Genomic DNA, 14,532 nt, shown 5'->3' on the forward strand with positions numbered 1-14,532 from the left:
GAAACATTCAGCGCTCTTACGGCGAGCGAGTTAGCTCGGTAAGAGCTATGAAAAATGGACGCTGAAAACCGATCCATTTTGTTAGGGAGGGTAGGCTTAGGGGGGGCGAGCAGCCCTCCCTGAGAAGGGGTGAGATGCCTGGCAATCGACGGCTCGATTGTAGGTGGCTCACCCATGCCAAGGGCGGACATGTCCTTCACGTCCAATCCCGTGAGACCGTGCTTCAGGTCAAGCGGGTCTCCCCAGTGGTGCTTCATGTGCTTTGCACACGCGGGAAGAACCGGCAAGAGCTGTCTCTTAGGACCTGGAGGTAAGCACAAGAGTTTGCCGTCGTAGACGTCTCTCTCCTGGTCAGCCGGGTTAATGAGAGCCGGCCACTCGACATTTAGACGGGAGGCAGCCCGTTCACACACCTCCATGAGCACCTGATGAGGCAGGGTGGAAGACTGTGGGTACTGGGCTGGAGCGAGGGGTTCATCCTCCTCCGAGGCCTCTGATTCATCCATCAGACTAACCTCCTCAGCCGCGCCGGGCAGCTCGTGCTGGGGCGGTGGGGGAAGGTCCAAACTGAATTCGGACGCGTTCTGCTCGGACTGGTCAGCCCAACTGAGCAGAGCCGGGCCCTGGAGGGTATCCGGGGCCTTCATTTCTTCGTCGTCTCCCTCTTGGTCAGACCAATGCTGGTCTTCGACGCTCTGAGTAGTTGCAATTTTAAGCCTCCGGCGTAGGAGCTTTCTAGGCAGAGCCATGCAGTCACTACAACTCTCAGGGAGAGAAAGCGCCTCTTGGGCGTGCTTATAGCCCATACAAACTACGCAGAAGGGATGGGCATCCCTGGCCGCGATGAGGGCACCACATGCGGCCGGGCAGGCACGCGATGTGGGCTCCTGGGCGAGAGCTGGTGTAGTGGGCTTCGAGAGAGACATGAGGTTGGGCAACCTGATGGCAAGCTCGACGAAGAAAGTATTAGCTTTCAAGCAGTAAGCTGGAGAGCTTCTGGAAAACTTTTTTTTTTTTTCTTTTTTTTTTACAATAAACTGACCGAAAACGTCGTCAATCACGCCCGGCGGAGGCGAATCCGGTGGGCTACTGGATGTGTCCTCCTGCGGGCAGTTCAGTGAAAGCGAGCAAATTACGGTCAATCTTCGCAGAGTAGTTTAGGGTCTCAATCCGCGAGAAGCGAATGTCATCTGAAGAAGTGCAGCGCTACCTCAGAATTTATACCACGGTAGCGGGGCGGAGCTACCCGTGTCATCGGATTCGCGCTGCTGTCTGTCAAAGCCAGACTTGGTGCAATTGGTTGCTTCTGCAGAGGTCGGGTACGGATGTCCCTCCCATAGGTGGATCTCGAACACGAGATGATGAAAGAGAACTGAGAGTTTACTACTCTTAATGTATTGTTAATACGGGTGTATTGATTTTAAATGCTCCGGAAAATGTTAATACAGTCTGTTGTACTCGACTATGTTAAGGTGATGCAATGCTCACTTATACTGCCTTTCTGTATAAATATATGGTTCGAGAGCCATGGCATCATAGTGATGGTATTAAGAGGTGGATTCACTCAGTTTAACATCGTGTAGGACATCGCTGAAGGCCTAGACGTGAAATGCACGGACCGCCACTGATTCTGTTGCAGTATAGGCAGAATCCTTTTTTAATTTCCCTCTGGGCCCTGATAAGGTTTTGGGCATGTGTTAATGAGTTAAATATTCACAATGGTAGCTTTGTAGATACCATTGTAGTTTTGTAATATTTGTATTGTCTCTGTTGACAAAAATGCACTGATTAGGCCCTGACGAGGTTTGGCCAAATGCTGTTTTGTTTTTGTTTGCCCAACAACATAGCATACATTTTCCTTGTCTTAACTCATGCATAATACTAACAAAATGTCAGAATTACAGTTATGCCGCTTACATAATGTAGCCTATAGTGGTTTTTTAAGGTTTAATGACAGGATAGAGACATATAAGATCATTTTAAAGTCCTAATGATCAACCTACTTATTTGTATGTACCGCAGCTGACATGGAACACTATTAACCGGTTCAGGAACTTTATTTTTTTGTTCTAACCGGTTCAGGAACGTCAATTTTAGGGTTGAAACGAAAACCGGAAACGTTAAAATACTGTTTCTGTTCGGAACGAACCAATTGGGAAAAATTCTGGTTCAAAGCCCTGGTTTTATGAGATTGATCAAATGCATCATTCATATATTATAAGAGTACGAGTTTAAAGAATGTTCGATGAGAACATGTTCATGGTAAGAATGCATGTTTTTTTTTTATGAACATATTTCCATTCACATTCCATAGCAGCAGTTTCTTCTGTTCAGAGTTCTTGGACATTTTCCACTGGTAATCCATGAGCCCATATGTTGGCTCTTGGTTAGCATAAGTGTTGTGTCAAAATCAGTGTTGTGTCAAAAACATACATATTTAAAGTATTATTAATAGTTGATAAAGAAATATCACCTCCTTCCCTGATGTTTCCCCAGCCAGTGACCCAGCTTTCTGTTCCCTGGGGGAAAATGCAGCCGCTGGCTGCCAGGCAGACGGGTCTAATGTAGTTGGTGAAGGAAACAATGCTGTTCATCCTGAGCAAAGCCATGTCGTTCTCATATGTGAAAGCATCGAAATCAGGATGTAGAATTATCTCAGCCACGGTTCTAGACACTGCTTTTGTGTTCGGACCGTCCATAGACTGCCGACCCAGACGGACGGTCCACCGGCTTGTGTTAGCACTGATGGGAAATAGATAAACAGAGAAAGTGTGGAGAAGTAGAAGAATATGGTCTTGTACAAATTTTACAGGGGGTGCACTTCTCCGCTACCAAATGCATACTCACTCTGGAACATGTTTGGAACCAGAAATGAAAAGTTGTGCAGACTCATGGACCATGTTTAGAAAAACTGCCAGAGATAACTATCCTTTGCTTAATAGGATCGATAAAAGCATCAGCAAAGGCGGACTAGAAGAAAGATGCTGTGGCCACTTACCTGCTGAAGCAGTGAGCAGCAGACAGCACCCACTCCTTGTTGATGAGGGAACCTCCACACACGTGATCATATGGTCTCTCGAGGCTGACCTGCCATGGCCAGCTCCCTGCAGAGGCATCCTGTCCTCCAACTATCCTGCTACTGAGAGGAGCTGTGCCACAAACTAGAGACAAGACAATAAACTTGAATGAAGCATCGCCTAAAAATGCTGAATGATGAGCGGTTGACAAGAAAATGTTGCTGAGGCATTTCATCCAACAATTTCATCCTAGTTGTGTTGCACCCTGTGGTTGCAATCCACCATGATGATGACTATATCAGATCTGGTTTACTTTATTATGTACAGAAACTACTCAGCACATAGAGAATATTCCCACTTACTGTCTTTACTATTGATGCAGGTGAATTTATTGTCTGTGTCCGCACCATTGGAGGTGAAATTCACAAAGCCAAGACCTGGTCCATCTCCCACATTCTCCATGATCCAAGTCTGGAATGCAGACACACGGGCATAGACGTCTGGGTCTGTACCAGTTCCACATGAGCCAGAGTTGGTAACACCAGCCTGCACCCACACGGAGCCTTGTTTGCACTGCAGGGGACCTCCATAATCTCCCTGGAAGGAGGGGTGAATGGGTCAACAGAAAGGTGTTCAGTTTTGTATTTGACAAACACATCAACAATCGACATATCTTATGCCTCTTTTTATAGTTTTGTATAGTTGCCTTACCTGACAGACAGCTTTGCCCCCCTTCCCTCCAGCACAGATCATAGTGGGCTGAAGGCCGTTAACCTTGCAGGCACACTTTTTGTTCCCCACTACCTGAAGCTCCACTTCCTGCAGTGTCCGAGGAGATAGACGGGGCTCTGGCAGGTGTAATAGATCAAACAAAATGCAACTGTGACCTTCTTGTAAAATGCTTTTTCCACACATTAATTTTAAAGCTTCCTTAAACTACAAACATTTATATCATAAATACTATCATGAAGTATTGACATCCAAACAATATCTCACTTGAACACAAGTATAATAACAGAGTTGGTGCATGTTAAAATGGCACCTGCAAGGTTCACAGAGCCCCAGCCAGTAGCCCAGCAGGTGGTGCCATTGTGGAAAGTGCTCATGTTGGATGGCAGGCAGACGGGTCTGATATACTCTGTGAAAGTGACTGGTGTACGCAGCTTCATTAGAGCAATGTCATTAGCAAATGGTTTATTCAGGTAGTCAGGATGAGTGATGATTGACTGGACAGAACGCTTGACTTCATTAGGGTTGGCAGTGGTATGCTGGGTCTGCCTGCCCAGGTAAACAGTGTACCAGTGGCTGAAATATGGAACCGCACATAAGGGTCATGTGCATCTCAAATCCACATTCTATCTTTAACAAATATGAAAGACAATGAGTGTTAATCAGGTTAATGAAATGCTTTGTTATTACAGTATGCAGGCTTGTGTTTACCTTTCAATGCAGTGGGCAGCAGTTAGCACCCACTGGTTGTTGATGAGAGTCCCTCCACAGATGTTCTCTTTTCCATAGTCGTCTTCAAAATGGATGCTAACCTGCCAAGGCCAATTGCCAGAAAGGGCGCCCTCTCCACCCACAATCCGGCTGTTCAGAGGGGCTTGCCCACAATCTGACGGAGAGGTGGATTGTGTGGTTAATGTTTGATGGTAATTTTTTTTACTACCAACAGAGTAGTGAAGACACAGTCTGAGTATGATCAGGAACAGGTTTAATCTTGTACAGTGATTCGCATCAAGGGAGATAGACATAGGTTTCACCCAAAAGCTTCACCTATGTCTCATATGGTCAGCCATTGTAACATTTAAGTTTTTATATCCTCCATAGCATAAGTGGTGTCACCCCATAGCCCCATCCCTCCATGAATATGTATCAGTCTACATTTATTCACAGGGGAAATTGATTAAGAGATCCAGCTGTGAGCAAATGTCTCAGAGGCCTGTATTCATGGGGGTAAGGGATATCTATGAGGGGCCGTTCAGGACATAACTATTGAGACACTCTCACACTCATTACTGAGACACTCTCACACATACTAATGAAACACTCTTACATTCACTATTGAAACGCTCTCACACTCACTACTGAAACACTCACACATACATACATACTCTGTAAACCTATGCACGCTCATATATAAAATATTATACATACTTGTCTGAAACACTCACACATACACATGAGAAACACACACGCATACATATACCTCTGTGTCATATACACATACATATGAAATGCTTACATACATACAAGTGAAACATTTATACATATCTATCTGAAACACTCATGCATGCACATATATTGCAACATGAAGGTCATATATAAATATGCCACTTATTTGGTGCTATAATGTGATACTTTCTTCTAAAACAATATTTTCCCACTGATGTCTCTTCAGGTCTAACATGCTTGCACTACACTGGGTTATTCTACTGAATGTGTCCTTTATGGATATGTGTGCACTGGCAGTCTAAAGGAGCTGGTTATTATATTTTAGTGATATTCCAATATATGCAATTCCAATATGGTTGAATTCTAAAGAGGAAACACAAACCAAAATGAGAGTACTCCTCTGTCATATGTATGTGCCTGAAAGCTGTGTGGTTATGAAGGAATGTGTATGGGTTCCATAGGGTTCCACTCTATGCTACTGTTGGTAATTTTTCTAATACAACGGGAAGATGGAGACTGAGTCGGAGAATGGAGAGTGTATACACATATGAACTGTTCAGCTATATAGTTCTGCATTCATTGTGTGATGTGCATAAGGGATTATTACAAGTTCATTGTGAATTCAAAAGCTTTGTCTTAAATGTGCTGCTTTGAATGATCAGTGGAAATTAAATAGGAATATCACTTACTGTCGGCAGTGGTTATTGTCCCTGTAGTGTCAGAGGTGGCTGTTGTTGTGGGTTCAGGAGTGGTACTTCCATTCCCAGTACTGGTTATGGTTTCACTGGTAGCAAGGGTGACACCTACAGAAAAATTAAACACATAATTAAATGACAGAGATGAAAAGGATTGTGTTACGACCCGGCGGGTCTCCTTCCTTGGAGGCTCTGCCCCTTTTCTACTGCTGGTCTGCTGTCTGTCTCCTGCAGGGTGCTGAGTACAGGTGTGGTGGCTTTGGAGTAAATTGGCTTCGCCATAAGAGGGCCGGCTCTGGCGTGATGTCGCTCTCTCTCTCATTCTCCTACCTGCTCGGACGGGAGAGTTCGTTGGGAGCTCTGCCCAAACTTGTTGCCCTTTTGGGGATCTCGCCTCCTTCTTTGTCTCCGTCGCCTTATGTTTTGTTTATCCATTTACCCCTAGACACATCTTGCATTACACTTTACTTTTTTACACGATGCTGATCGTTTATACTATTTATGTCAATAAATATCTAAAACGCAACGCTACGGTGTGGTCTCCTTTATGTTAGGTCTGCTTTGAGCCAAGCGGCCTTAACAATTGATATGTGTTTATAACGTGTAATATTTATGGCAGAATCACATCCGTGGGGGTATCCTAAGGTCAGATTTAAATATGCCACTCATTTGGTGCTATAACTTGTTACTTTCAGCCAAAACAATATTTTCCCTCTGATGTCTCTCCTGGTGTAATATAGTTCTTGCATTGCACTGGGTTATCCCCCTGAAGGTTTCCTATATGGATGTGTGTGCACTTGCAGTCCTAAGAAGCTGGTTGTGTGCTATTATATTTTAGTGATATTAAGATACAACTTGAATATGGTTGAATTCTAAGGAGGAAACCAAAATGAAAGCACTCCTCTGTCAAATGGACGTGTCTAAATGTTGTGTGGTGATGAGGGAATGTGTATGGGTTCCATAAGGTTCCACTCAATGTTCTGCATCTATACAGCGGTTAGTCTCTGCTCAGTTAATTAAGTGTTCAAAACACATTATTAGTGTATGTGCAGCATGAATGATTTGTGATTTAGTGTATACAGTACTGATAATACCCATATTAACTATTCAGTTATAGAGTTCTGCGTTCATTGTGTGATGTGCATAACAGAATTATTACAAGTTCATTGGGAATTCAAAAGCTCTGTCTTGAGGTTTCTGCTTTGAATGATCAGTGGATATTAAATAGGAATATCACTTACTGTCTGCAGTAGTTATTGTCCCTGTAGTGTCAGAGGTGGCTGTTGTGGGTCTTACATCAGGAGTGGTTCTTCCATTCCCAGTACTAGTTATGGTTTCACTGGTAGCAAAGGTGGCACCTACAGCAGAATTAAATACATAATTAAATGACAGAGGTGAAAAAGATGTTACATTTACATTTACATTTACATTTACATTTAGTCATTTAGTCATTTAGCAGACGCTTTTGTCAAAAGCGACATACAAGGGAGAGAACAGTCAAGCTAAGAGCAATAAAACCTGGTGTAACAATACATACTGCTTTTTTAAGAAATAGAAAACGACATAGAAAGAAAAGGAAATGAGGGACTGTCACTGCTTTAGTGCAAGTGAAGCCAAGGTGCCAGTTAGGAAGGGAGGTGCTCTCTGAGGGTAGAGAGGGACGCCCCTGCTCTGGAAGTGCTAGGCAGTTCGTTCCACCAACGTTGGATTGTGGAAATGATATAAAAATATCACTTACTGTGTGCAGGAGTTATTGTTCCTGTATTGTCAGAGGTGGTGGCTGTTGTTGTGGGTCTTACATCAGGAGTGGTTCTTCCATTCCCAGTACTAGTTATGGTTTCACTGGTAGCAAAGGTGGCACCTACAGCAGAATTAAATACATAATTAAATGACAGAGGTGAAAAAGATGTTACATTTACATTTACATTTAGTCATTTAGTCATTTAGCAGACGCTTTTGTCAAAAGCGACATACAAGGGAGAGAACAGTCAAGCTAAGAGCAATAAAACCTGGTGTAACAATACATACTGCTTTTTTAAGAAATAGAAAACGACATAGAAAGAAAAGGAAATGAGGGACTGTCACTGCTTTAGTGCAAGTGAAGCCAAGGTGCCAGTTAGGAAGGGAGGTGCTCTCTGAAGGTAGAGAGGGACGCCCCTGCTCTGGAAGTGCTAGGCAGTTCGTTCCACCAACGTTGGATTGTGGAAATGAAATAAAAATATCACTTACTGTGTGCAGGAGTTATTGTTCCTGTATTGTCAGAGGTGGTGGCTGTGACACCTTGAGATGTGTAGAGCAAAATGAATTGCATAATAAAATGACAGAGATGAAAATGATGTAAGGATTGATATGTGTTTAAAATGTGTAATATTTCTGGCAGAATCTGTGGGGATATCCTTTACCAACCCCACTCTCACTCGTGTCATATTACAGATATATACACAAATATTTCAAGTTAATTTAGGACTCTTTCAAGAGATATTTTTAGTTAGAACAAAAGATGACACTCAGCTGGACACATACACTGTATTCATATTTAAATAAACACACACACACCTACACAATAAACCGAACAGTCAGAAAATATTCAAATTCAGACAGCGTATTGAAATTGCAAAAATATCTAAAATCCTGTTTTCTTTTTGGCATGATAGGATATTGAGTGTAGATTGATGAGGAAAATTGAATTGAGATGATTTTAGCGTACGACTGCAACATAACATAATGTTAAAAAGTGAAGGGGTCTGAATACTTTCTGAATGCACTTTATATAATGTATTAACATGATTATACTCCTACAAACACACACATATATACATACAACTTTACATACTCACACTCTTACAATCACATGCATACAACTTTACATACTCACACTCATACAAACACAGACATACTACACTTTACCAGGACTGGAGATGTTTTCATTTGGGGCAGTGGTGGCACTTTGAATGCGGGGAAAGCCTACAAATGAAATGTAATTACACAAACACAATGAAATATCTGTGTAGATGTCTGTGTTTCAGAAAGCCTAACTTGAACTTGTGTTTAACATCAAATACACAATTATTATATACCAACACACACACAATGGAGAGACAAATACAATATTCGGAATGGGTTGGGACCAATTGTGTAGATCTGTGTGCTTTATCTTCCTTTCTGAAATATTTACCAAGTCTCACAAGTATTATGTCCTAATATGGAGGCAAACAAAATCACCTTTGGTAATTAATGCAATTACAACCTTTACAACAATTACAGTCTTTTTGTGTCATATTGACATGTATCACATGTTTAGTATGGTCTGTGATGTTATTAAAGGATTAAAGAGATGTCCTTAATATGTGTAATTGTCATAAAGAGTTGACCGACGAAGATCAAATGCAGGTCTCCTGCTTCTCAGCTGAGAACTCTGTCAGTGGCGCCATAGAACAGTGGTAGGACACAGTCACAGTCGCAATGTGATGGAAATGAAAATAAAAATTCTACCATCAAACTCCAAAAATATAGAACTGTCCAAGATATATGTAAAAACTGTTTAATAACCCCTGGAAAGTCAGGGAAACCATCAAAACTTACAGAGACTTGGCAACTTAGGTTTAAAGTGACACGGGGTAACATACTCAATAACTCAGCAAAGACTGAACAATTGTAATCGTAATTCCTTTTAACCCACAACAGTAAAGGGATTCTCTGTGACTGGTGTGAATGTAATTGTCCAAATTCAAGGCTAATCAACCTAAAGCTATGATGATGTAAAGCTGTCTTCCCCATTAAAGCATTATAAAACAACCACATAGTTACTTACCATTTACACAAATGATTGCAGCCACAATGTACATAGATCCTGCCATCGCAGGCATGCCAAGAGAACTCTATGGTGAAACTATTTTAAGTCCTTTTTGGAGCCTATGCAGTTATTTGTTGATCAACCCAGTCCCTCACTGATTCTCATAGCCTATCCTCTAGACTAAGGTGCATTAACATGTCATCTGATAAGCCTGTTTAGACTGTAAATATTAGGCACTTCCTGGAAACTACATAGACACTGATCAATTTAAAGTAATCTTGTGGTGAAATTAAAGCAATTCAATATTGCACCTGTGTTAAGCATCAAATCCAACCATCCATGAAATGTAAAGAGTGTAAAACGCCAGATAGGCCTAATAATTACTTTTTTCTTTACAGTAGAACAGATGACCAAAAGTCTGCTATGTGCTAGAAAGTGAAAGCCCACATTAAGCTGTTGTTGTTTTGTTATGGGTTCATTTTTCTGCCTCATTTAGCAGACTATCTCTTCACTCCTGTTATGGAAAATATCAATATCGTTTTTCTAAAATACAGATTTAAGACTTTATCAAGATTGAACTTGAAGTCCAGGCTGTAACTGTGCTTCTTAGTTAGTTAGTATGCCATGAACAACAATTGCCTCTTTTTATTGTTATGTTTTACCAGAAATATTACAAGAGAATATTACAGTTACAGTAAATGGTTCTGTAAAAAGAAAAGACGAATGTCACAAACATCCATTTAAACAGAATCAGACATTGTACTCCTAATTCAGAATGTTTGGCCCTGTGATAGGACAAGGATCTCTATCCAATCAGACAAGAGAGAGGAGGAGATGCAGGCAGACTGAGCATGTGACGTTGTTGCCCCTGGCTGTGGGGGAAGTGGTTGTGGTGGCTGTGATGGCAGCTGGAGGCAGTGGTGTAGGGGTGATGACCTGGACAGAGCCTGGTGGGTCACTTCTGATAAAGGATTTGATCCAGTCTTCATAACGGGATACCCTGGCGTAAACTCCAGGTAATTTAAGTTGAGCACAGCCAATCCCGAAACTAACCACCCGACTGGACCCATGCAGAATCCTGATTTTGTACCATTGGACCACCTGAGTTACCCTATTAAAAGAAATGAAAAATGTGAAACATGGCGTTTTTTGTACGTTACGTATGTGCTGCTTTGGGAGAAAACAGCAGACAGTAATTGTCTTTTCCAATGGTTGACCAGTTGATTTACAACAGTAATATTGATGCAAATATGTGGGTGGTATGAAGGTAAAAATTATGAATAATGTTCAAAGAAATCTTTCCCTCCTTCAGGGAGGCCAGCACATATCATGCAGCTGTCCTCACTCACCAGAACTAAAAAAGAAAACTTACGACTGATATCTCCATAAGTTCACTACCAAACTAAATAACAAATGCCATCATTACTCATCTGTGTGTGCAGGTTGCAAGTTGCAGGCAGTGTATGTTGCACTGTGTAAGAGTGCTATAACAGATGTCGGGTGTGACATGCAGCTGTCCTCACTCACCAGAACTAAAAAAGAAAACTTACGACTGATATCTCCATAGGTACACTACCAAACTAAACTAGAATGCGTTTCGTGAACGAACTGCGAGAGTGTGCTTGCTCTGTGACAGAGAGAACAAGTGCCTATGAATTAACATGTATTTACATCTACTCAGTCAGTATAGTGGGGCCTTCGTCCAATATATTTTAGCAAGCAACCAAGCTCAACCATTATATTTTGGCTCCACTGACGTTTAGACATATGAGGGTATCTTTGTTGTTCTGTTTTTGTTTGTTTGTTTGCTTGTTTATTGTGAAAGGGTCTAGTGTGTTACATTTGGTCATAGCCTAATAGTTCCAGAGTTTCGTTATACTGACTTACTGAGCTAAGTGAATTGTTGAAATTGTTATCTTGGTAAAAGGAAACATCTGTGCAACAATATTGGAATGAATGCGGTTACATAGCCAGCTTTACTTAAAGTTTATTGTAAGATAGGCCTATATGTTAGACTTAATGCAGTTAGAGTTAGACTGTAGGTCTAGTATCAAACGTAAGCAACACTTTTACTGTATAGATAGAGAGCACGTGTATCACGTCTGTCAAATTAGTTCTAGTTATTGGTGTTCGTTGGCATAAAAAGTTTGTCTTCTCTTATAAGCCTAGGTAGTACATCTGATTAGAGCTAGCAACCATGAATTGCAGATTAAGGGGTCCCCTATCTCAGTGTTCATTTTGGCAGCTATTTTTAGATTCAGTCTTAAGACAAAAATGCATATAAGTTTTAGTCACATTTAGTCATAGTTATCCTTCTTAGTTTCAGTCTAGTTTTCGAAAACTCATTACAATTTAGTCTAGTTTTAGGCACATTTAAAATTCCATATTATAGCCACATTAAACTCCTTACCTTACCTTCTCAGGCCCAGGGACCTCCTGTGTTGTGTCAACTGTAGTAGTCTAGCTTGCAGTACTGTCTTAAATTGTGGATGCAATTAGTCTCCAAGATACAGATCTCATGCCTACAGCTGAATTCGAATTTGTTTGTAATAAATAATCGAATGTGATGATGAAGTACGGTACGCATAGGGTTGCCACCTGTGTCTGACAAAAAACCGGGACATATTGATGACACGACATACCACGGCCCACCCATGGACGGATAATGAAACCATGGGCCCCTGGGCCTGGCCGTGTAAAAGGCCCCTAACTCTTCGCGCTGAAAAAAAATTCTTGTGCGCTCGCAAAACCTTGCAACATTGAATTGACATTGAAATTTTTTTTGTTGAACAGCACAATAACTTAATTCACCTGTACCTCAACAGTATACAGCGCACATATACATTTGCTAACACAGCGCAGGTACACTTAATAGTTAATAACAGCGACTTCATGCAGAGGCTCTGGCTTAGGGGCCCCCTGAGCTCATGGGGGCCTGGGCCCAGTATGCCTGTTCGGAAATCCATCCCTGGGCCCACCTGCATGAACAAAAATGTCCCTTAGACATCTAACCGACGCCACAGAATTGTCTTTGGTGCAGATTGTATGCACTGAATTTTTTAAACATAAAGCAATCTCATGAGTGGAAACAGCTTACCTAGTTCCTTAGATACAGGTGCATTAGGGGAGACCGGGGACAGTTGTAACACTTTTTGCATTTTTTAGCAATAATTCAAAAAACATTTACACTGGAATAACCAATTTGTTATATTATAAACTTCAATATGTCATCTACTGAAACATGGTATTTAAGTGGTTTTATGAAATATGTACAGGTTGCAAAATTGATTTTAATACAGTCTCACCCACTGTTACAACCGTCCCAGTGTTAGGGACGGTTGTAACACATGTCAGGGACAGTTGTAACATGTCCAAAATATATATAATTAAAAATTATATAAAATGTTATATTTATTGTAGACCTGTAGTTATATGTATTGTAGATATAGATATTATTATTTATATTGTAAACAGTTTAGTTAGTTCAATTAGTTCTAGCCTACCTCCTTTGGGCTCAACCCATAATATAAATCAGCTGCCTGCTTTAAATAATCTGATATGAGGAGCTCCTGCTCTGGAGAGAAAACCCTTTTTGGAGTCCAGTATCAAACTCTGGGATGTGTCGATCCCTGGCTCCTCTTCTTGTGAAATCGATACAGGGTCACATGGCAAATGTCATATGATTTGGCCACTGCCCTTACTGACTTTCCCTGTGTAATGTCATTGGAAGCCCTCTCCAGCAAAGGAAATGGGACTCCCCTGTTCGTCTTCCTCTTTCTGATGTTTGGCACGCTTTAATGTAAACTCAGGACTCAGATTCAAAAGCTGTGATGCACATGAAACATTTAAGACAGGCTACCACGCAACAATAATTGACAAGGAACACATGGCAGGAACAAGGAAGTAAACAATGGGAAACAGGATATGTATTATTGTATGTATTAATTAATATTATTATTATTATTATTTGCAATGCACAGTGTACATTTTACTTTTAACTTGCACATTAATACCAACATCTGCATCTCTATACCTAACCCTAGCTAGTTTTTAAAATATAAATGAAACTTGGTTCGTCATACTGGGACGGTTGTAACAGGGCGTTACAACTGTCCCAGTATGACGAACCATGTTTTGATCTCATGTCAACTGGCTTGACTGCTAGTTTGACACTTGATAGTCATGTCTATTTTTAGCTTACAAAACAGGGATTCTAATAATACTTGTTTGAATTCATAGACATTTTATCTTTGGACGGCATCCAAAAAAGAACATCGGGAAGAAAAGTGTTTTTTTGACCTCAAAAACAGACTTTGCTTTATAGCGCCCCCTGTAGGTTTCAAATGCGACTCCCGTTTTCGCAAGTAAGGAGGGAAACTAAATGTGCACAAGCACAGTGAGTTTCGTCATCATAGCTGGTTTCTGATTGGAGTAATTCACAGTGTTACAACCGTCCCCTGTTACAACTGTCCCCGGTCTCCCCTACTTGTGCTTGCCTTCTCTACCCCTCAGCTAAACACATGAGGGATGACATTATTAGAGTTGCCTTTAACATACTTTGGCATCACATAGCCTCTTACGCTTAATGCATTTGTCATATAGGCCTTCTTGATGTAATAATTTTCTTACCTGGTCTTCCATTTATACTGTGTGTTTCCCTTTGTTGCAGCTATCAGTAGGTGGGTTTCCATCCCATGTTTTAATGCGCATTTTCTCTATGCGAATATAGAGAAATGTGCATTAAAACATGAGATGAAAACCCACCTAATGACACTTGACAGGTAGCTGTAACCATGTCGCACACCATGATAAGTAGCTGTTAATTCGGCAACAGTAACTTTGTCTGCTGAAC

The 14,532-nt window shown here is 41.3% G+C and overlaps 1 protein-coding gene across 1 annotated transcript in view; it reads right to left on the bottom strand.

The window, feature by feature from the left end:
- Window positions 1-1,086: 1,086 nt before the first annotated feature.
- Window positions 1,087-14,532, bottom strand: part of LOC308362755 (transmembrane protease serine 9-like) — a gene marked incomplete at both ends in the record, with an annotated part of 32,104 nt that continues 18,658 nt past the window's right edge. Inside the window, 8 exons of the mRNA XM_080835482.1 lie at window positions 1,087-1,190; window positions 2,474-2,742; window positions 2,999-3,161; window positions 3,380-3,614; window positions 3,729-3,865; window positions 4,060-4,322; window positions 4,458-4,632; window positions 5,882-5,995. Of these exons, the coding sequence (XP_080691608.1) occupies window positions 1,087-1,190; window positions 2,474-2,742; window positions 2,999-3,161; window positions 3,380-3,614; window positions 3,729-3,865; window positions 4,060-4,322; window positions 4,458-4,632; window positions 5,882-5,995 (1,460 nt within the window). The remainder of the gene's footprint in view (window positions 1,191-2,473; window positions 2,743-2,998; window positions 3,162-3,379; window positions 3,615-3,728; window positions 3,866-4,059; window positions 4,323-4,457; window positions 4,633-5,881; window positions 5,996-14,532) is intronic.

The sequence above is a fragment of the Sprattus sprattus genome (assembly GCF_963457725.1).
Source record: "Sprattus sprattus genome assembly, chromosome: 3".
Classification (NCBI taxonomy): Eukaryota; Metazoa; Chordata; class Actinopteri; order Clupeiformes; family Clupeidae; genus Sprattus; species Sprattus sprattus.